Here is a 24,284-nt window from a genome sequence, read left to right as displayed (position 1 = left end):
AAATAAGCCTTATACAAATATGGGAATGTTTTTACTTCCATATAGCCACACTGCGATCCAGTTGATGAAATCAACTGTTCATTAAAGTTCTGTGTGCTCAGTCTTCTGAGAAGTATTGGATTGGAGTGTGTTGAAAGTATAAGGCTTTTAGGACTTTATAGTCTTGAGCTGTTATAGTGTATACTTGTTCTTTGTGTACCCAGTAAGTATAGCTGTAGTCATTGGGAAAACAATGAACACAGCCAGACAGATATGAGTCCTGTCCCTGTCACTTTATCTAATAACTAGATTTACTTGATAATCAAAATGACTTTATGGGGTACTTAGTTGTACAGATCTGACAGACTGCTTCCTATGAAATCTCATAATACTAGTGTGTAAGTGCCTTGACTTTTCATTCCAGGAGATTGCTTTCTCAATATTTTTTTTACCTGTATTAGTTATTTGAAAACTGACCTAGTAAATTTCAGAATACTTTATGAGCCTTAAAGCATTATTAAAATATTAGCTGTTAACATTTGAGTAATTTTTAATATAATCTTACATGTTTTTTCATGTATGTATCTGTATATTTGCGTGTGCTTAAGTTGCATGAAGTCTAAATGTCGCAATGTAGACTGTAGCTTATTAGCAGTTAAAAGCCGGTAATGACTGAGGGAGTTTTCTGCATAGTTGTGAATGGAACAGAACTTTGAATTAAGGTAGGTTTTAATTATGAAAAGCAGAACATACTGAAGCATATGCCAGGAAAAACACAAAGAACACAGCATATTAAGAAACTAATAATAATAAGAATAAAAGGGGCTGTTTTCTGAAAGGAAACAGAGGGGAGGTGGACCTGGGGAAATGGGAGGGCCAGCTAGAAGGTGTGGAGGAAGGAAGGGGAAAATGTTATTGAAATGTATTGTATGGGAGAAGAGTCTTTTTAATTTAAAAAATTTGAAGAAAGCAGGAATAAGATTAGTCTATGTACAAGTCCACTTTCTTACAAAGTCATTCAGCAGATTAGGTCGGAGCAATCTCACCTACTCACCCACCAGGTGAGACAACGGGGACTATTTTAAATTTTAGGGCAAGGTATTAACAGGGTATTACCAACACATCAATGTGTTAGAATATGTCTGTAGCAATTGATTTGGGTAACGGAAGGTAAAATAAATAAATTTCTTTATTGGCTTATTGGTTTTTTTTTTCTCTTCATAGCATGTAATTTACATTTCCCGTTATTGATGATAACTTAGCAAAATGTTTAAAGCTTTATATTCTTAAAATAGTATACTATTTGACATAAAGAATTTGGAGATGTAATTCAAAACTGACACTCATCACCACGAGAGTTGCTCCCTTTGGAGACTGTGTTATTACTGTGTTATTTGTATTATTTGATACTGCCATTGGCTTAATCTCCCTAAAAGTTTTTTTTTTTTTTCTGTAGATTGTCAACTGGTGGTTATAATGCCCTCTGCAATTGGTATGCTTTTCATCGAAAGAAGGTTTTTCATCAGTAGTCAGTCAGCTCCCAACAATGGCATGTTCACTTTGAATGTTGTCTTGGAAGTTTCTCTTTTCTAATACTCTTTTTTTTTTTTTTTTTTTTTTTGCATTTCTGTGCAGTATGGATGGAGCAGATCTGTGTTTTGAAATCGTAAAGCGAGCAGATGCTGGTTTTGTATACAGTGAAGCTGTAGCCAGGTATGTAACTACATCTACTCCCCACAAGTAAACGGGAAATAAAAGAAGAAAATGGCCAAGAAATCAGAGGAAGTAACCAGCTCTTGTGCCTGCAGGCATACTGCTGGTGTCTGTGCATAGCTGCTTCAGTGTGTGTGGTAGAAGCTGATAGTACGTAGAATTGTGCAGTGAATGGCAAACACTAGCTCTGTTAACATAGCTCTGCTTTTGCACACAAATGCGCCTATTTTACTGATTGCTGATGCGTTTCTACAAAAAGAGATTTGGTAGCCGAGGGACCGTGTAGAATTAAGCTTGGGGATATTATTTGACGCTCAGCTTTGGTAGACTGTACCTCATTAGTTCTTCGCTTGGCTTTCTAGCGATATGAGATTATTATGTGACCAGTTAATCTAAGAAAAGCACAAAAGAGCAAGAGGAGCAAAACTAAAAGCACCATTTTTCTGCTGAATATGTTGCTTCAGGCCAGATGTGGTCTCTCAGCTGAGCGATGACTATTGTACTAAGTGGAACAGTAGTCATAAAAACCTAATGACTCAAAAGAGAAGTAAATATGAAAAATGATAGTAGCTATGCATGCATTATACCACTAGCTTATAGACCTAAAGAAATATAGCTTTCTGCTTTGGCTGTATTCAGTCACAGCATAATTAGGCACTGGCAGGTTACTGATTTGATACATGACTTAGAGCAGCCACTCCCCCCTCCTCAGTCACTGGCCACAATATGAAGAGCTCAGACTCACAAACCTACAAGGATTTATTAACAGGTGTGGTCATTTGAAGTACAGTTACATAAAGTGATTATAACTTTCCTATCATCCCTTTTATAACTATAACATCCTAGAACACAGTTGGGAACAACTAAGTTTCTTAATACAACTTCTAGCCCCATATGCATTGGCTGAGGAGCATGGGCCCGTGTCTAGGATGAAGTGGATATGACTGTTGCACAGAACAAGAATATTCTTAGTGTGGGATAGCTGATTTTTTTTTTTGTACTCTTGGAGCTAGGGAAAAGAAGGAAACGAAAGCTTACTATGTTAACTATACTATTTACTTATATCATTGACTTATGGTAGAATGAAAGCTAAGTATCCTCTTTTCTTGTTTATTCTGCTCTCTGAAACACATTTTTTAAGTTCCACTTCTCTAATTTTGAGCTTATATCACAATTTTTAAATTGTCATTCTTTATGGTGCTTCCGAAGTAAAAAGCATGCTCTAACACTCCAAACAGCCAGTGTTAACTGTGATTTTTCTTGTGGCATTATTGTAAAACACCTTATCAAAGTAAATGGAATTCTTAGAGTTTTGCATACACACATTTCTTAAAGAATTCAAGGAAACTTTTGTGTATTTTCTTATCACCAAGCATAGACCTGGACCTAAGCCCTCTTGCATGCTGGTCAAGTGCTCTACCCTATACCCTCTAGCCGACTTTTGTGCAGTTATTCAAAACAATATAAAGAAAATTCATATTTTCATTCTTTGAACATTTCCTCAAGGGAGGCAATTTGTTTTGTTTTGTTATGCTTTGTTTTGTTTCTTTTTGAAGCACAATAACACCAGAATACCTGGCATGCATGGTGTTCCACTACTTTTCCTCTCATCTCCAGTTTTTGGTAACTTTTCTTAGTTTTCCTTTAACTTTAGTCCTGGCTATGGTTAGTTTGGGTCTCAATATAGACTGTACAGATGATGTCATGCAGTGAAATGACTTCTGGGCTCTCCAGTCTTGAGACCCACAGAAAAGGTAGGTGTTTGTGTATATCAGGATGAAAGCTTATTGATTTTTTTTAACCTGCTTATATTTGTGCCAAAAATGGTGGTTTTTATGAAAAGAACTCTTCAGAACAGAGTGGAAAAAAATAGCCCAGTAATTGACATTATTCAGAAAGCAGTTTGCACACACCTTATTACAGTTTCTTCTTCCTAACAATGAAAATGGAAGCAAGGTGACTTGAGTGGTGTTATTATTAGCTGTGTTCCCTCTTACACCAGATCAATAAAAGGATATGGAGAGTCTTCTCATGGTGCGGACTGTTTTGCCAGGTGACCTGTAACGTTCCTTTCTTCTCTCTTGTTCTATGATTTACTGTTAAGGTATTCCAGTGAGTGCAACTGCAATAATCAAATGACTAAAGCTGTTTTGTTTGTTTGTTTCAAGAAGAGTGGCAAAGCATGGCACAAAGCACAGATTGGTACAGTGCTTATTTTGTACAGTATAAGAGATGGCAGTATAACAAAGCCCAGTTAGTGAGAGCCTCTGTTCCTTCAGTGCTAATGAGCTGTGGAGTAAGCTAACATAAGGTTATTGACCCCAGCCCTTACCATCAGAGTGATCTCCCTAGCAGGAAGCTTTCTTAATGATTTGAATTTTGAAGGCAACCGAAAGGCCCGTCTGAAGCACAGGAAGACCTGGACTGTCAAGGGCTCCCTACATCACTTCTTTCTACTTTAACTAATAATACACCTCAGGTCCAGAATAAATTCTGTACTTAGGACTAGTGGGGTTTACACATTTCAGAGAGTATTTCAATTATGAAACATCTTTGTTTTATACCTGAGAATGTTGGTTGGCTTACATTACCTTCGCCGTGAAGCTATCCACACCTCAAAGATCCCTGCTTCCATAGTCTTTAGCTAGGAACATTTCAGAGATATGATCCCTTTTTCCCAGCAAATTTTTAGACTTTTTAACCCATTGTAGACCACAGGAGGAAGCTAAGTCATCTCTCTTTACCCTTAAAAACACCTCTTTCTAGAGAGAGCAAATGGGCTGTTGGAAAGTTTTTTTTTTCCTTTTGTATAGAATTACCATTTTTTTCTGATTTCTTCAGGAAGATGGGAGTAAATATATGCATTTCTGAGGTTTTCTGAAACTATGAACTGTGATAATTCATGAAATGATTTATATGACTTAACATTCTGCTGTGTTGGCATATTTGAATCAAATAACAAAGTATCCTGTTTTCTAGTGGCTGGGGATTAAATCCAGAGCTTTGTGCATATTAAGCAAGTCTTCTGTCACTGAGCTTCATTCAGCCAAATAATGAAGTACAGTGATACTCACATTTTAAAATGCTCATCCACTGAATTTTCAAGGCTAGAAGTTAGGACTTTTCTTTAAGCTGAAGATAATTTAGGTGGCTATCTCTGCACTATATATCCAAAATAGTCTGCTCTTGTGGAAATATGTCCACTTTGCCCAATTTAAGCCTTCCATTTTGACATCTGGATTGACCTTCAAGATTTTAAGCTAAATAATAACTTTATAATAATAATGACTTTCCTGAAGGTTTCAAATTACCTTTACATTTGTTACTATCCATTTAAGGTGATCACGGTTTATCCAAGGTCTCTCTGAATGACTAAAAGTCCCCAATGTTAAGTCCCCTGATTTAAATAAAACTTCATTGTAGATTATGCTGGCCCAGACAAAGCCCTTACATGTCCATTCTCAGCAGAGCATCGCATTAAGAACTGCGTAGGACCCAGGTCTGAGGAGATGATCCATACAGGAAAAAAAAGGCTGGTTTACTTTAAGTTTGTTTTTTTTTTTTTCCCCTCCTTTACCTCTTATTTTTTAAAGGTAAACTTGTAATCTATTTATAATACATAAAATGATCCATATGCTGACTAGAGGGATATTTGTGCGAGCATGTTAGACAGTAATATGCCGAAGAGGAAACTTGATAGGAATCTTTCAGTTGTTTTGTCTAAAGACATAAACATATCTGAAAGATCATTTAGGAGTGCTCTAATTTAAACTGTTTGTTTGTTTTAGTGTAAGAAATATACTGTCTGAAAGCACAGCCAAGTTTAATAAACACTATACAATAAAATGTTGAAGAGGAGCAATTCTTACCGGAGTTGAAATGAAAAGAGAGGGCATCCCTCTCTTGCCTTAGTTCAGCTTCCCAATTTTGTAATTTGTGATGGCATAAAAAGGATGCAGTCAGTAGAAACTGCACTTCAAGTTTTCCTGTGCTAGTAGTATGCAGTATGATGTGGGGGAATGTTACTGTTTTGAGAACACACAACGCAGACTACGCTTAGACTCTAATGTTCAGTAATAGGTTAGTGTGTGTTTAATGCACTTTCAACTTACCACATATTCAGCTTCAAATGTGTTCATCCAGAGATAAACCCACAATAAGTGAAGGAACATTTAAACTCATATAATGATCTGTTGCTAGTTGACCCTGTTAGAACTTAGAAAAAAATTAATTCCTCCTTTGTTCTTTGTCTGTACTCAGTGGAAGCCTCTGCAGACACCAGCTGTCTAGTAGTAGCCTTGCTTTGTTCAGGAGTGCCCTCAACTAAAGCCTGATTAAGATGCAAAGAGAAGACACATTTGTAGGGATTTTGTAGATTTTCGTCATGGCTAAAAGGAAACCAGGCAGAGAGCTGGTTTGAATGACAGAGCAAAGGCCACCACACCTTCAGTCAGAATCATTCCAATAGCTCTGAGCAGTTTCCTTCACAGCAATTGAGTTTAGCTATATAGAGTTAAACAAGATATTAGAAGGTTGTTTTTTTTTTTTTTAATATCTTTTAGGCTTGTGTTTTTAGTGTGATAACAGTGCCGTTTATTAATTATGTGGAATTCTTTTGACTTAGCTCTGAAGAATATTCCATTTCTTAAATAAGCACATAAGTTTGTCAACATTTTCACTAAGTCTCACTGACTTGTCTACTCAAATGAAAGATATATGTGGCTAGCTAATACAAAGGTGGGAGTTAGGAAGTAGAGACACTGTGCATTAATTTTTAACAGTGGAAATGTTTTACAGTTTCAGATTTCTCTTGTATTTTACAGCCACTACATGAGACAGATACTGGAAGCTCTGCGCTACTGTCATGATAATAACATAATCCACAGGGATGTGAAGGTAAGTATTTCTTGTCACTAACATTACTGCTTCTGAATGGAACCTAGGTGATAATAATAATAATAACGAGGAATTTCTCGTTAATACAGAGAGCATCTTTACTACTTGCAAATAAGAATTAATTTAACAGCTTTATGTTCAGAGAGTCATTGTACTAGTTCTTAACAGGAACTATGTAATTTAAGTTTCCTTAGTTTATTTTTTCTAAAAGATACATACTAGCTAATATTTTTCCTCCTTTGCCATGAAAGAAAAAGAATCACAAAGCCAATAAAGAGGAAAACAAAACTATTTTTAAAAAGTTAATCATATGATATTTTTCTGTAACTTTTCTTCAACCTGATTCCTGTCTTTCAGGTAAAACCTAAAGTATTTCTTTCAGTAAACTGAAAGAAATAATAGGAGGCCAGAATAGTGCCAAAGTAACAGATTCCCCAAACCAAGAAGCATATCTCAGATTAGAGCCAAGTGAGAAAGTTGCCTTGGGATCAGAATCATCTTTGTGGTCTTTACCGACTTCACCACCACTCATCATTGTTATTTGTAAAGTAGTGAAGCTTGGTGTCAAAAAAAGAGAAAAGAATGATGAAAATCATTGCAATAAGTTACCTCCTGACTTGTTCCGAGCACACCTATCAGCATAAAATAATTAAAAATAATACGTAAGACTTGAAGAGATATAGTATAGGTTATGAATCAAATTTAAAAAAATAGAACCAATGGGGTTGGAAAAAAATCCTCTCACTAAAAGTCGTATTTTATTGTAAATGAAAATAAAATCAAAACTCTAGTAGTACAAACTAGCCTGAATAGTTTGATGAACAGGGGGACTCAGTCAACTGTCACTGTACTTCCACAAGTGGATGCCATTTTAACATTTCATGTTAAAGTACCACATGAATATAAAATGTAAAAGAACAACTACTATATTTTGGTCGGGCTCAAGCAAACCTGATATCCTGGAAATAAAGCATAGTTTATTTTGCTAACTGTCTGCATATGTGGACACTATGTAATCCAACCCTGTGATGGTTTGCTGCACAGTCCTTAACAATTTTTTCAAATTTTTGTTGTAAAGCTTTGACCCTACAGGGTTTATAGTACTTTAACTGCCATGCAGTGTGTACCTTACTCTGCAAGCACTAAGTTATTAGACCACAAGAACTCCAAGATGCCAGGTATGGTAATGCAAGCCTGTAATCCCAGCACTCAGGGAGGCAGAGGCAGGCAGATCTCTGAGAGTTCAAGGCCAATCTGGCCTACAAAGTGAGTCTAGGACAGCCAAGGCCACACAGAGAAACCCTTTGTCAAAAAACAAAACAAAAAAGGTCCAAGAAAACTAAACTACCTTTGAATTCCTATAATGTCAAAATAGATAGTATTGTTCTAGTTAGGACTTCCTTTGTTTGAAATGTATTGTAAAGTCTTAGATAGAGGGATGCCTATTGCAAGAATATTCCTCTGAGCTTCGAAGCTTTTCCCACTAATCACAACGGTGGCTTCACAAGTATCTTTTTTTCTCTGTTTAATTATGGAAAAAATTGCCAATAGTTAGTCCTCATTTGTTCTACTATTAAAATCACAGTAAACTTCTGATGTCATTTCTGACTCATGATATTTCTGATGATGCCTTCATGGAGTCTGCTCAATAGACAGGAACAAGATTTTCTTGTAATTCATGTCATATTTGGGGAAGATCAGATCATGCTCTTTTACCCTAAAGAGTCTTGTAATGCCAGCAGTAAAACATAAGGCTGGTATCGTTGGAATACCACAGCCAAAGATAGTCTTTGAGCCAGGACTGGGAAGAACTATGGAGCTGTGGCATTAGAAACTTGGGCCCAGGGAGCAAGTGAGTGCTGAACATTGGTGCATCCCACTCCTCTTCCCTTTCTACCTCCTGCTGCTGCTCAAGCTCACCCTGCCTTTCTCCTTGTTACTGTTATGCAGCTAGTTTTTTAAACATAGCAGAAACTCACAATTCTAGATATAACACACTTGTACTCTTAGAATATCAATGAGATTATTATCTTTCTTCCTGTTCCATCCTTGTATTGAGTTAATGAGAAATCTCAGTCCCTGTTCATCTGGGTCAAAAAACACAGAAGTAGACTACAAAGTAGCCCAGTGGGGTTTCCCACTCATCCCTAGCACCTTCCATGGCCTTTAACTACCAGAGAGTCTCTGAAGTTTCTATAGCCATAGGCTTAGCTGTGTTGGTCCTGGCCTATCTACTCTTCAGCATACACAGAGTAGTGTTTCTTCCTTCTAGTTCTATTTTTTAAAGTCTTACTCTTTGGTATATTTTAAAAAGTTAAGGAAATTAGTTAAAGTTAGTAGTAGAAATTCTTGTAGCTAAAAACTGAGGAACCTCATGAGCAGTTCCAAAACTATCTAATTAAATATAGTAATAGCAAATTAAAATCACTGTAAAATGTGTAAAAATATCCATTAGTGCTGATTAGGTGTACAATATCTTTTTGTTCATTCTTTTCAAATGTGGAGATCTGACATTTAAAATGTGACACCAGACAACCCAATACATGCAAAATACCTTTATTTTCTCAGTTTCCAAGTAGGTTCACTAGTAAAGGGATCAGGGGCTGTATCTGACATGAACTCAATGGCTGGTTCTTTGATCACCTCCCCCTGAAGGGGAGCGTCCTTGCCAGGCCACAAACGAAGACAATGCAGCTAGTCCTGATGAGACCTGATAAGCTAGGGTCAGAGAGAAGGGGAGGAGGACCTTCCCTATCAGTGGACTGGGAAAGGGGCATAGGGGGAGAAGAAAGAGGGTTGGTAGTATGGGAGGAGACAAGAGGGGGCAACAGCCAGGATACAAAGTAAATAAATTGCAATAAATAATAATAAATAAATTTTTAAAAATAAAAAATCTTCAGTTATTCAAAGAGAGTAAAAATTGTAGAAAACTGTCTTAGTATTTTGTTCTATTGCTGTGATGAAACACTATGACCAAGACAAATCTTGTTTGAAAGAGCATATAATTAGAGACTTACAATTTCAGAGGATTAGTCCATGATCATTATGGTGGGAAACAGACAGATGTGGTGCTGGAGCAGTAGCTGCGGGCTTTACATTCTGATTCTTAGTCAGCAGGCAGAGAAAGAGAGACTGTGCCTGGCATGGGCTTTTAAAATCTCAAAGCCCAACCCCAGCAACAGACTTCTTCCAACAAGACCACGCCACCTAAGCCTTCCCAAACAGTTCATCAACTGGGAAGCATTCAAACTTGAACATATGTGGTGGTATCGGGGGTGGGAAGGGTCTCCATTCAAACCACCACAAGAGGGAACAGAAGAATCACTGTCCATATTACAGCATGTGGTTCTTTTGCATTTAATGAATATAAGAAAGTGAATATATACAGAGTAAAAATTTTATCCATATATATATATATATATATACATATAAGACAAATATTTTACTATATAAAATGCATATAAGAAAAAAATGATAATCTGAAAGCTTATTTTAATTTGTAAAACAGATTGCTAGATGTAACAGAAATTGTGTGTAAAACTGTTTGGTCAACCATTTTATTTTGTGTGAATTCTGTTCTTGATAGAAATTTTGTCACTATTGTAGAACAAATTATGATTATGTACAATACTTCTAGTAATAAAGTCAGATTTTGATTGGCCATGGTATTTGATATAATGGCAAGCCCAACCAACCCAAACATAAAAGTAGTTATATTTGGCTTCATCTTCTAGTTTAGTATCTGTTTACATAGTTCATAAGTATTTGACTGCCTACTTCACAGGGAGTGTGAGCTCTAAAAGTATGATGGCATACGGAGAGAAACTAAGTCACACATCTTGTTACATACTTCAGGAAGTCTGACCATGTATCAACACTTTAAACAACAGCTGACCTCATTTGCTCGCTGTTATATAGTTTGGTTAAAGCTAGAGAGGAAATGCTCACCTCTGTTATCCAGACTGTTGGCCAAGGCCATGAGGCCAGCCGCACACCTCAGGTCCTGAAACTAGAGAGCTGCTAAGCCTTCTTTCCTCTTTCATAACTGTCACTTCCTCCATTCTTCTCATGTGACCCCATGTTCAGAAGGACAGTGGCTCAAGTTTTCAAAGAAATGGAAGTTAACAGGCTTGTAGATGCGTATGCGTATGTCTCAGTTCTGGCTCCATGTCGGACCTTTTGCATCTGATTGGTCATTTCGGTTATAAAAAAAAAAAAAAAAAAAAAAAAAAGTCTGGGATTAGTCTTTGTTCCAGTGAAAGAAACATAACTGTCTTTTGTGGGGTCTTTTTTGTTCATTTGTTTTGGTTCAGATTTTTTTGTTTGTTTGGTTGGTTTGGTTTGGTTTTTGTTTTCTGAGGCAAGGTGTAATGTTTGCTACAGCTGGTCTTGAACTTGCTGTGTAGGTGAGGTTGACCTCCTGACTCCACCACCCCAAGTGCTGATATTACAGAAATGTAATCCCACCCCAACCATATCTGGTTAGCTACAGCTTTTTTTTTTTAAGTGCTACAAGTATACAAGGGTAAAAGAAGTTGTTGGTGTAATCTTTATAGGTAAATAAACAAATTGTTGTAGAGGGTGGTAAGTATCATTAAAGGACATCATCAGAGGGTTTCCCGAAGAAAATCTTGAATGATGGTCTGAGGACAAGGGGGCATTTCACAAAGAAGAAACTGTGTGCAAAGGCCTGAAAGTTTTATTTTAGGTTATACTGAATTAATTTCTTTTTCCGAAAGACATGCCATGTAATTTTTACAAAGCACTTAGAAACCTGCTGAAGAAGGAAATAGAGAAGTAATTCTCAGACTGCAAATTAATAAATCACCAGGCAAAAGTATCATATTTCAGTTGTCAGTGAGACTCAACAGAAGGCTTGCATTAATGTTGATAGCCTTTATACTCAGGTGCCATTTTGTTGACGGTACCTGAAATAAGTGTGTTTTGCATAAGTGAATGGACTGTTCCATTTACTTAGTTGTCATTGCTGACAACATATCTTACTTAAGATATTCATCCAAAAGATAGTTTTCAAATGCCTTATGTGTTGCAGGCACTATCCTAGAATCTGGAGCTACACCGGTGAATAAGAAAGTCACAGCCCTAGTAGAGCTGACTTTCTAATACAAGGAGACAGATAGCAAGTCATTGTGCAAAAAGAAGTAAACTGGCTGTTTAGAAACTGTGGTACATTTACACGATGGAATACTACTCAGCTATTAAAAACAAAGAAATCATGAAATTCACAGGCAATTGGATAGAACTAGAACGATCATTCTGAGTGTGGTAACCCAGACCCGGAAAGACACACATAGTATGCATTCACTTATAAATGGATTTTAGCCATATAGTACAGGATAAACATACTACAATTCACAGATACAAAGAAAATCAATAATAAGCAGGACCCAAGGGAAGATACTTAAATCTCACTCAGAGGGGGAAATAGAATAGACAGCAAAAGTGGTTGAAGAAAGGGAACAAGGTAGGAGAGGGAGCACAGAGAGAAATGAAGGTAGTGATTAGACCTGGGGAGATGGGGGATGGAAGACAGAGGGTCTGCAGAGAGAAGAGAAACCATGGGTGGAGTCATCCCTGACAAGCTAGAGACCTAGGTTAGACTTCTGGGAAGATATGGAGGTGACTCTAGCTGAGACTCCTAGTAACAGGGGTCATGGAGACTGAAGAGGACACCCTCTAATTAGACAGGACTCCTAGTGGAGGGAGGAAAACACCAGCCCGCCCACAAAAATTTCAACCCAAAATTTACCCTGCCTACAAGATGTGCAGGGACAAAAATAAAGCAGAGATTGAGGGAATGTCCAACCAATGACTGGCCCAACCTGTGATTCACCACATGGGAGGAAGAGGCAAGCAGATACCTGAGTTTGAGGTCAGCCTGATCTACAGAGTAAGTTCCAGGACAGCCAGAGATACACAGATTATTTATTTAGTTCATACATGTACATTTTGGTTTCTACGATTAAAAGGTTTTGTTTGTTTACCTTCTTCATAGTTAGTGAAGAAAATAGAATGTCATGGCAATACTTTACTTCCATGAGGGAATTTTTTATTTAATTTGTCTCATCTAGCTAACAATTAATCAACTGTATATTCTCATCCTCTCTCTACCTCACCCTCTCACTTTACCTCCCCTCGCCCTTCCTTTTCTCCTTCCCCTTTCTGCCTTACCAAATAATCTAAAAAGCAGATTTTATATTGATTAATTGTACTTTTTCCTTTGTTTTGTAGCTGTTTCCTTTTGAAATCATAATAATGAGGTTGAAAGGTGTTTCGGTTAGATTTGAACATTTTGGTACCACATGCATAATGGAAGCTGCTGGCTTTGGAGATGCAGTCTCTCAAGAAATTGCACCTTTTAAAATGTTGATTTAGGGAGCCCTGTCATGATGATGAAAAATCTCCCAGTAGTTGTACTAGTGAGATTGGGGGTTTGACACTTGGTTGTGGGAAGCTGTCTAGGATATTTTAATATGCTTTAGCAGTACCCTGGCCTTTGCCCATTAAGTGTCAGTAGCATCTCCAGTCCTCCAAGCTATGGCAACCAAAAATGTCTCCTGAGGCATACATAACATTGGCCCCAGTTAAGACCCATCATTATAATACTATATTGTGTTTTACCTCCTAATTCAGGCATGCATACTCTCGATGTTTTTTTGTTTTTGTCTTCTTTCATGCCACCCTTTTTCCCTTTAATTCTTTATCTTGTGAAAGGTTGGGGTAACTTCCATTTATGATTCAGTGATTTCCTCCACAGACACACTTTTGTCCTCTTACCCCTAAATTCAAAGTACTTTGGAGAGAAATGAGACCATTACCAAGATCAGATCAGCTCCCGGCTCCTAGCTTACTCTTGGCCTGATGCTCCCTGAATCCCAAAGCATTGCCTGGGTTTGCAGAGGCACAGCATTCTTCAGCCGCAGTCTCACTCACTCTGGCACAACTTCAGTAAGTGGAATCAAAGTAAAGCAGCTCTTCAGCACACAAACTGCTTGCCAAGCACAATTACCCTCCATTCTGAGTGCGGCCTGGCCCAGGAGCTTTGGGAACTCAGTTTTTAGTTCTCAAAACTGCTAGCCTCAGTTGCACATAACACATAGCCTAAGGCCTCTTGCCTCAATGTTTTTGGGTGTGCTTCCTCAATGGTTTCCTCTGCAGCCTGTGTCAGCACGCCTGACTGCTCTTTGGTCCCTTTCTGGTCTCAGTTCTCCTTTCATCTGCTAAGTGCCAGACATTATTATAAATGTGCATTCTCCACAGTTACAATAAACAGTGGTTTCCTCAGCAGTGTGGATTTCTTGAAATATTCCTTCCTCTTGTGCTTACTCACTGACATTTTTTTTACACCAGCTACCGCACCTCCAAAAGTCCCTGTGTTATATTATTCTAAAGAATTAATTCTCATTAAAAACAACTCACTTTTTTTCTTTAACTGAAAATAGATTTTTTTCTCAGATCTTTTTTTTTTAATTTTATTTTTTTCTTATCAGTTACATTTTATTAACTCTGTATCCCAGCCAGGCCCCGATCCCTCATTCCCTCCCAGTCCCTCCCTCCCTCCCTCCCTCATCTCCACCGTGCCCCTTTCCAAGTCCAATGATACAGGGGACCTCCTCCCCATTCATCCGATCCTGTTTTATCAAGTATCTTCAGGACTGGCTGCAAAGCCCTCCTCTGTGGCCTAACAGGACTGCTCCTCCCTTGGGGGGTGGGGAGGCCAAAGAGCCAGTCATTGAGTTCCTGTTAGAAATAGTCCTTGTTCCCCTCGCTTTGGGAAACCAATTGGTTACTGAGCTACCACAGGCTACATCTGAGCGGAGGTTCTAGGTTATATCCATACATGGTTAGATTTTTTTTTTCACACAATATGTCCGGACTATAGTTGTTTTTTTTTTTCCTCCCCCTACTTCCCTCCCATCCAGATCCATTCCCTTTCTGTCCTTATTATGAACAGTGCACTGCAATTAGTACTTGGGCATTATTCTTAAAAGGTCCCTGAGCATCTTATGCACATTTCATTTGATTATAGTCTCTCAACCATTAGACTTTGAAAAAAGCCTCACAAATTTATAAAGGATGACTATTTCCTTTGCTTATTAGAAGTAGTTTCTTCTAATACTCCTCGCCTGAGCCCAGGGAAGCATGTGTCCTATAACCAGGCAGGTTTTTTGTATCAGTTAGCAAACTTTTCATATCAGCAGTAACTTTTTGAAATGGTATCAGTTGAGCCAGGGATATCAGATGTCAAGCCCCAGCTTTAGGCTATACTACCAAAATGCTTAGCAGATTACCAGTGTTCCCTTTATAGCTTACGTGCAGGCTTTCCTTTTACCCACTTACTCATCATAGCTCCTACCCTGACAGGCTGCAGGACCAGGAAGTCCTCACCAAAGCAGAACCATGGGCCATCTTCCTTTCTTACCAAGGGAGGGCAGACTTGCTTCAGATTAAATAGTGCATCCTAAATTTTGTTTTTCCAGTCTTTTTTTTAATTAAATTTTTATTTTTTATATTAATTAGAGTTTATTCCCTTTGTATTCCAACTGTAGCTCTCTCCCTCATTCCCTCCCAATCTCACCCTCCCTCCCTCATATCCTCCCATGCCCCTCTCTAAGTCCATTGATAGGGGAGGTCCTCCTCCCCTTCCATCTGACCCTCGCTTATCAGGTCTCACCAGGACTGGCTGCAATGTCCTCCTCTGTGGCTTAGCTAGGCTGCTCTTCCCATGGAGGTTGGGGAGGTCAAAGAGCCAGCCACTGATTTCATGCCAGAGATAGTCCCTGTTCCCCTTAAACTAGGGAACCCACTTGGATACTGAGCTGCCATAGGCTACATCCGAGCAGGGGTTCTAGATTATATCCATCTTACCCTGGGTCCTCCTTCTTGTTTAGCTTTTTGAGGTGTACAGATTTTAGCATGTTTATCCTATCTTATAGGTCTAGTATCTACTTATAAGTGAGTATATACCGTGTGTGTTTCTGCTTGTGGGATACCTCACTCAGGATGATCTTTTCTAGGTCCCACCATTTGCCTGCAAATTTCATGATTTCCTTGTTTTTAATTGCTGAGTAGTTTGTCCAGTCTTAATAGTTTGAATTCATTCCTCAACTGAAGGGCATCTGGGTTGTTTCCAACTTCTGGCTATTACCAATAACTGCTACGAACATAGTTGAGCGAATGTCCTTGTTGTATACTTGAGCCCCTTTTGGATATATGCCTAGGAGTGGTATAGCTGGATCTTGAGGTAGCACTATTCCTAATTGTCTGAGAAAGTGCCAGATTGATTTCCAAAGTGGTCGTACAAGTTTACATTCCCACCAGCAATGGAGGACGGTTTGCCTCTCTCCACATCCTCTCCAGCATGTGTTGTCACTTGAGTTTTTTGTCTTAGCCATTCTGATGGGTGTAAGGTGAAATCTCAGGGTCATTTTGATTTGCATTTCCCTGATGGCTAAGGACGTTGAGCATTTCTTTTTTAAGTGTTTCTCTGCCATTCGATATTCCTCTACAGAGAGTTCTCTGTTTAGCTCTGTTCCCCATTTTTTTAATTGGATTACTTGAATTTTTTTTTTGCTCTTTAGTTTTTTATGTATACTGGATATTAGTCCTCTGTCAGATATAGGGTTGGTTTGAGTTTGAGGTTTAAAACTCATGTAAGGATAATGTAGTATAACTTTGGAGAAATCTGAGCATTTCAGGTAGTCTCCTAATGGGTTCTGTGATCTGCAGGTTTACTACGTCACTGCATTAGACACCTCAGTTTTCAGCCTACAGAGGTCATCAGGAATTTCCAGTTCTCCTTTGTCTCTGCACTTGTTACTGAACCAAACATTGAATCAGTACTATGAAAGAATACGTACTTAGACTGGGGAGAAGTACTTGCCACAAACACAAAGACTTGAGTTCAATCCTTAGCCCTCAAGGAAAAAGGTAGGCTTGGAGACACATACTTGTAATCCTAGTGCTGGGGAGACAGGCGCAGCCTGGCACTTGCTGGCCAGCCAGCCTCGCATAATCAAGGTATAATGAGGTATAATCAGCCCATATAAACCTGACCCTAACCTAGTGAGAGGTCTCCTCTCAGAATTAACATGGATGGCTCCTGAAGAATAATATGTGAAGTTAATTTCTAGTCACTACACTCAAGCATGTGTTCCAACACACACGCACACACACACACACACACACGCATGCAAACATATACACAAAAGAATAGATACACACTGTAAATACCTGAAGCCAGAATGTGTTCCAATTTTGAATAGTTTCATCTCTCAGCTAAGGAATAAAATAAAAAGAACAAGGATTTACCGGGTATGTTTCTATGCTGGATTTTGATGGAAACTACACAGTCTACTAATTTTGAGCATATGACTCAGAGAATTGGTTGAATGGATGCTTCTATACTTTTAGATCAGGAACAAAACCTGCTATGAAATTAGAGATTTGTATAGTCACATGTACTTATTGTAAACTTCTTTTTGAATACCACAGTGATTACCATGCAGAAGAGACGAAAATGAGTCTTTAAGCTGTTCCTAACAAAGTGGCTAGTTGTGCTTATTGGTTCATTTTATTCAACTGTCTGCTTCTTTTGTTTGTTTTGTTTTTTCAAGACAGGGTTTCTCTGTGTAGCGTTGGCTGTTTTAGACTCACTTTATAGACCAGGCTGACCTAGATCTGCCTGTCTCTGCTTCCTGAGTGCTGGGATTAAGAGTATGTACCACCGTGCCTGGCTTTGTTTTCCTCTGTTTCTATGTGAGAAGAGAATGCAAGTACCATGGCAATAGAAAAAGAAGACAAATTATAGCTCCAAAGGAATTCATAATAATTTTGAAAACACATTTTTTTAATTTTTTAATCATAATGTATAGAATACAGAAATAATCACTTTTTTACTGGCAAGATGACATAAAAGAAATTATCACTGACATCATTACTTCTTAAATATAGTTATATACTGAAGGAATTGGGATGACCACTTAACTGTGTATCTGGATTTTTTTTTCATCAGTAAGTACATTAACGTGTTTCGTGGTTGTGATGATTAAAATTATAATGGTGAACCATATACACAGAAGACCTAGCACACAGCAAGTGCTGACTAGCTGATTGTTCACAATAATAAAAGCATCTGATTTAATTGTGATATGAATTAGATCATTTTCTGTTCTACAATTAAAGAAATTAATATGTGAAGAGGGTAAAATAATTTGCTAAGAGATGGAGCCAGTATTGCACTGAGTTTAAATCCAGAGGTCAGCCTTTTATTTAACACAATTACACTTCTTTATACTTCATTTATTTAGTTTACAAAAATTAATTGAACATAACTATATGGCAGGTATGGTCACTAATAATAACATCATGATTTATATTGGAAATACATGCAAATAGCAAAAAGATGGGCTTATAATCATATATATATATTGCTTTTTATTTTGACAAGGCATAATCCAAATGTTTATAAGTAAAATCTATTTATGAAATGTTAGAGTAGTTGAATATTGTCTTTACCAAGAAAATGAGTGCGATAATACCAAATTTACTTTACACTGCATTATTCATGCAGTTAGATAGGATTTAAATGAAAACATTTCCTACTGGTTGACTTTTCCAGCACTTACATTTTTCTGATTTTTTTAAGTTGCCAACAAAATAAAATCTGATCATAGATGAGTACTTGTATTAGGTTATGAAGCAGGCAGGTTATTAGGTTATGAAGAGGCAGGTATTAGGTTATAAGCCTTTTGCTTCTTCATCCTACAGTCATAAAATTTTGTGTTTTGAACAAAAGATCCACAACAGCTGAAAACAAAACAATGTTGTTTGCTTTTGTACACAGTGGAATCCTTTTGGTATAGTTGACATGTTTCTGGGAGTCTCTGCCATCTCGACTTTCAGTAGAAGTAGAACTTTATGTCCAATATTATGCATATATTTGTTTTGAAACACCCAGAGGCTGCCAGTTGTGGTGGCATACGCCTGTAATCCCAGCAGTGTGAGAGGCAGAGACGGATCACTCTGAGTTCAAGGCCAGCCTGGTCTACAAAGTGAGTCTGGGACAGCCAAGGCTACATAGAAAAACCCTGCCTCAAAAAACAAAAAAAGTCAGAAGTTTTCTTGGTGCCTGTTGTCAACCAAGCTGTGACATGTTCGTCATTTAATCTAGTATCACTAATAGAGTCACATGAATATTTTTCTTTTGTGTGTTTTCCATCCAAAAGTCAACCATATGCTAGTATATGCAGTGAATTAAGTTTTTGTAAGGAGATTATATAGTGTCTTCTTGAATGTTTTATCTAATAAAAGAAATATAATGGGGTCTGTACTACTTCTGGCTGATGCAAGACAAGTGAGGATATTTTTTGCTTCTATTAAATAATTCAGCTGCTGACAGTCTTCTTCTCTCTGGTGCAGAACATAAAAAATGGGTTTAAAAATACTATATGGAAGAAAGCAAACTACTAAGAGCACCTGGATGATCAAAAGGTGCCGTTTCACAGATTTGTAGGTCAGATCTTTCTCTGTAATGGAGGTACAGGTCCTTACTCTTCTCAGATGGTTGACAAAAGAATAGTATGATGTTACTACTACTAAAAATGAGAATCCAATAAATGTGGTTCCAATGAGACCTGCAATCTGAGAGGTGCTGGCTCCCAGTTCCATCTGCCGATTGTAGCACTGGCTTTCTCCTTCTTCTGTAGCCTCTACCACTGAATAGTACAGGGTAACAGGAATAATTACAACCAGCACAACTCCCCATATGTAAATACACATTTTTCTGGCAAAGTTGGGCTGGCGAAATTTTTTTAGTAAGTGACCATAAAACATTCTCTCATAGCATGAGGTGGCCTCTGGCAGGGACTCCTTTTTCATTAAGGTAGCATAACGGCTTATGGCAATCCAGCTTAAAATTAAGAGGCTGGCAAACATACTTACATGCATGGATAGAGTTCCCAAGAAATTGACCAGTCTGCATTGTACAGATTCATATTTCCAATAGAAACCCTTCAAGAAATATATACCCATGAAAGGCATGGCAGTGCACACAAGTAAGTTTGCAGTCACAAGATTTGCCAAGTAGACATGTGTTGACGTTTTCTTACCTATTTTTGTTAAAAATACCCACTGAGCAAGTGAGTTTCCAAAGAGACCAACAATACACAAAAAGATATAAGTGGTCGGTAAAGCTGTGGTAGAAATCATAGATGGTTGAATACATGTCGAGTTGTTACTCATTTATATCAGATTTTCTTGAATTTTGTCACAGGAGCTAGAATGGAATTACATATACTTAATAAAAATAAAACTATAGATGGTATTTAAGGCTTTTGAAAGCTTTTGGCTAGAACAACAAAAGGCATTGGGTGGAGCAAGAAAATCCAGATGGCTTCTTACCTTTTCTAGTTGTCACAATGGTCTAGTTGTAGTAAAAGCAACAGTATTTAAAGTGATGGGTAATGACTTCGTCTAAAATACAAAATTTGAAACAAATAGCTAATTAAATGCCTGAGATTTATCATTCATAGGTTAAAGAAAATACCTCTTAGCTTATAAAGCAGTGTGTAAATGATGATAGCTTTTGCCTAGAAATCTAAAAGCAATACAAATTAATGAGAGGACAGTGCTACAAGTATGGCCTCATTGACACCCGGGTTAGAGACATCCCTTTACATGATAACTTAAAAAGTAATCAAATTTTTATTTGTAAGCTTTCATATTAAAGCTTTTATTTTAAAACTAATAAATAAAAACTAGTTTTTGAATATAGCACTGATTATATATAGTTGTTTATCATATATATGTATAAATATATATGTTTATCATATACTGCGACTCACTTGATCTTGGGTCCTCTGAAAGAGCAGCCAGTGCTCTTAACTGCTGAGCCATCTCTCCATCTCTGGTTTTTACTTTTTGATTTATCTTATTTTTAGATCTTTCTTGCTGCAGGTATATGTGAGGAGGTGAGAAATTACATATAAACTCTTATTTTTCTCCTTATTTAATTTTTTTGGGTGAGAATAGCATAGAGAAGTTACTAGGTTCTGGTCCAATATCAATCTGTCTTCCAAGGTTGCAATTACCACAGCAACTTAATAAATTATATTTATTGATATTTTTAAGGAACATGATTTCTCTTTAGAATGCACCATCTCTCTGTTTTGTTCACCTTTAAAGTTTATTATAAATATTAATATTGTTCACTTTTATGATATATAGCAGAGTTCCTTAATCTTTTGTTAATCACCTTCTCTCTTTTGATGATAAACTTAAGAAGGTTTTCCCATATAGCATCTCTGCTCTCTGCTTCTTCAGATTATTGTATTCTGTACCCCTCTTTAGAATCATGGTCTTATTATTTTCTACATCTTGGATTGCTTTAAAATTACATGTCAGCTTTTATTTAAAATTAGAAAATCATTTTCTAATAAATTAACATTTTGAAACCACCCTTAAGCCACTCTCATACCTAAACACTTAAAGACTGTGCAGTTTGTCTGCATTCAAATACTGAGACCTTTAATTACTGTCTACCACTGTCTTCACCATCTTAATTCTTTACAGTTTTTATTTAGAAATTGCACCATATGCTTCAGAGTGCCTTCATAGTTGGTGAACTGCAATGGATTGTAGTTTTTAAAATGCAACTCTAATCTGTAACCTTTCTGATTTCAAAATCAGGCAAATAGAGATTGAAGTGAACCAGTTCATTTATTAAGAAAAATCCTTCTGTTCAAAAGAGATTTTGGTTTTACAAAAGGGCCAAAGCTTCTCTTAAAGGATGAAGCCTCTCTTATGAAAAGCAGTAGCCTCTGCCTCCTAGAGATAATGCATTACATGCTAAAAGCAGCAGAGGTATTGGTACCTCTATGAATATTAATAGCAAATATTCCCTAACAAAAGGAGGGCAGGGGACTGTTGAGAAGCCAGATGATATTGAGTCTCTACAGAAACAAATAACTAGCTCCCGCCTTTCAGCTTCTCAAATTCATGCCCTTTCAGTAAAAGTCTTTGATTTTAAAGCTACTATAAAAAAAAAAGTTTCTAAAATTTGTAAAATACAATTAAACTTGAGAAGTCCAAAGAAAGTGAGCTCTTGCAGAATTGCTTCTTCCAAGTAACTGTCTCCAAGTATGCATTCCCCTCAGCAGAATGTTTGTGTACAAAGTGGGTCTCTGCTAATTTGACAAATGAGAAAACGTCTACAACTCTAGCAGTTACTCATGGCTATTTAAGTGCTTATCATGCTGACTACCTTATTTAATGATCAGATTTCACAGTTTAAACAGTTTAGACACTTATAAAGTTAACCTTTAAGCATGAACTGAACAAAGAAACACCCTTACCTGTATGAGTAGCTTATGCTAAGTATAATGTTCAGGAGTGTGATGCAAATTTCACACTCACAATTCTCTGATCTTCACACTTCCAGTATCTTTAATCAGTAAGAGTAGAGCCTTGCATGACACGAGGTACAATGGGGAGAAAAAGGAAATTAGAGTATTGAAGAAATTAAATAGTTGTGGTAAATGTAGCAACTACCTCCTCAAAAAAAAAAAAAACAACAACCTCATTTCTCTATTTCTTCAGTGGGAGGAAGTTAGCAGTCAATCTACATATATATATATTTCGTATACTTCCTTATGATTATTTCCTGAAGTAGTTAGCTTTATTATTGTGATTGGCTGAAGGTGCATTCAAAGGTTTAATCCCACATAGCTAATTATTTTTCTATGAGCATGATAGAAGGAACTACTTTTCACTAATTCGATAAAATACCAATATAAACTTTTCTCTAAACGTTACTGTAAAATCATTTGTGAACAGCTTCTTTGCAACCCATATTTTCCAAAAATTAAGGGAAACAACACTTCAAGTTGTCTTATTGATACCAGCTTGCTCAAATCAAATATCACTAAGCTATCTTACCATCAATGGCCTCAAGGCTGCTTTTAGGTTGAAAAAGCTGGTGCCCAGAGATGCTCGCTGTGAAATGATGTACACAACAGATATTATATGAAGGAGGTTGATTGGATGGAGATGGAGAGAGAGAAGGAAAGAGAGAGATATACATAGCAAGGGAAAGGGGGCACCCTGACAGAAAAGGGGGAGAAAGTAAGAGACAGCAAGAGTACAAGAGTAAGAGAGAGACAGAGGTAACAGGCAGGGGTCCATTTATAGCTTTTTTATAGCTGAACACTGCCTGCCAGGTGCGTCTACCTGGCTGGTGACACATGATGACATCATAGATTACTAGACAACCCAGAAGCAGGCTACCTAAATAGTAACATTCCTCCCTTTTTCTATAATTAAAAAATAAGGAGCTTAGGTTGCTTCTTATGTAAGGCAAGTTAAAGTAAATAAATGTAGGTTCATTGGAAGCAGCTCTTGATTGCCATGCAAGAGGGTAAGAGAGAGAGAGAAAAAAAAGTAATAGCACCAAAATGTCCAGATTGCATGGTGAGGAGGAGGAGAAGCCCCTGCCCTGGAAAGTTCAGGGGAGAGGATGGAGTTTTCCAGCCACACAGTTCAGCAGCTAGGGACTGAGGAATGCTGGGAGGACCTGGAGCTACTTGTCCTGGGCCTGAAGCACACCATTCCAGCCTTTTGTTAATAACAAGTGAATAATGGGCAGAGATTCTCTTCTGGCTACTTCATGCTGACACTGGGGTCGCTGTAGGGAGGTCAAAAGACTGAAATGCTGGCCAAGTCTAAGAATTACAGGCTGTGTTGATGCTTACCAGGATCTGTGAGAACATCCGTGGCTGGGAGGGAAAGTGCAGGTCCAGCTTCAGGGAAGTCTGCAAGATGAGACTGGAACACCTGTAGGTAGTTGCTTTGGCGCTGTTGTGAAGATAGCAAACACTGGGTCTGGCAGTATACTGGAATATATATATATATATATATATATATATATATATATATATATGCAGAAGACAAAGTTGAGTAGGTTAGGGAGAAATTTTCTTTAGGTGTACATTTAAAAGTTTTGGGAAAGCAAACAGTGGAAGGTTTGGATCAAAGAGACTTGAACATGGGACCCTCCATTTACCTGAGGGAACCTCCATTTTCCCAACCACTAGCAGTAATTTAAAAGGTTTTATTTTGGATCTGTCATCTAAAGGAACTTGAGGCCAAGTTTTTTTGCAGAGGTGTTTAAGCTTAGAAGCCCTTAAAGCAGGCACTAGGTGTAGAAATCTGAAATTTTCCAGAAGACATTCCAGAGGAGAATCTGGAGGAATGGATGAATGGACTGTTCCCATTGGGAAGATATGAGTGAGTGACCTGTCAAGGGATTCCAAGAGCAAGGTTTGACTCAGTAAGTAGGTTAGTATGGTACAATCTGTTGCAACAGCTCATCAGCATTGGTCAGAAACCAAGGGCACGGTTGTCCCTATCAGACACCGTTTACCTAGCTAGGATTTCATATATGCGCCAGAAAGGAAGGGAGCGAAACTATGCTGGTAGAGAGAAAAATCTCACCCAAGTGAGAAGAAGGTCCTAGATGAAGGGTTTGGATATAGGTTGGTGAGAGCAGTAGGAAGCCTTTGTGCCAACTAGAAGTGAAGACTTAATCAGCCAATGATGGGTACAGGAATGTAGTGATCAGGTAGCCAGGAATTGATGCCAAGCAGAAGGGAAGACTCACCAATCAGCCAGTGTTTGAT

General features: G+C 37.7%; 2 protein-coding genes across 14 annotated transcripts in view; one reads left to right on the top strand and one right to left on the bottom strand.

The window, feature by feature from the left end:
• The window catches only part of Cask (calcium/calmodulin dependent serine protein kinase), a 350,715-nt gene that overhangs the window by 166,861 nt on the left and 159,570 nt on the right, over nt 1–24,284 (top strand). For all 13 annotated transcript variants that reach the window (XM_060375163.1, XM_060375171.1, XM_060375166.1 and 10 more), the window contains exons 4-5: nt 1,615–1,692; nt 6,516–6,588. In XM_060375163.1, coding sequence (XP_060231146.1) covers nt 1,615–1,692; nt 6,516–6,588 — 151 coding nt within the window. The remainder of the gene's footprint in view (nt 1–1,614; nt 1,693–6,515; nt 6,589–24,284) is intronic.
• Gpr82 (G protein-coupled receptor 82) lies at nt 18,814–19,851 on the bottom strand. The gene has a single exon (XM_021629230.2). The coding sequence runs from the start codon at nt 19,849–19,851 to the stop codon at nt 18,865–18,867; it is 987 nt and encodes a 328-aa protein (XP_021484905.1). The 3' UTR covers nt 18,814–18,864.

This window comes from Meriones unguiculatus, chromosome X (assembly GCF_030254825.1).
Source record: "Meriones unguiculatus strain TT.TT164.6M chromosome X, Bangor_MerUng_6.1, whole genome shotgun sequence".
Lineage (NCBI taxonomy): Eukaryota > Metazoa > Chordata > Mammalia > Rodentia > Muridae > Meriones > Meriones unguiculatus.
The sequence above is the reverse complement of the archived record's forward strand: the minus strand, read 5'-3'. Positions and strand labels throughout refer to the sequence as shown.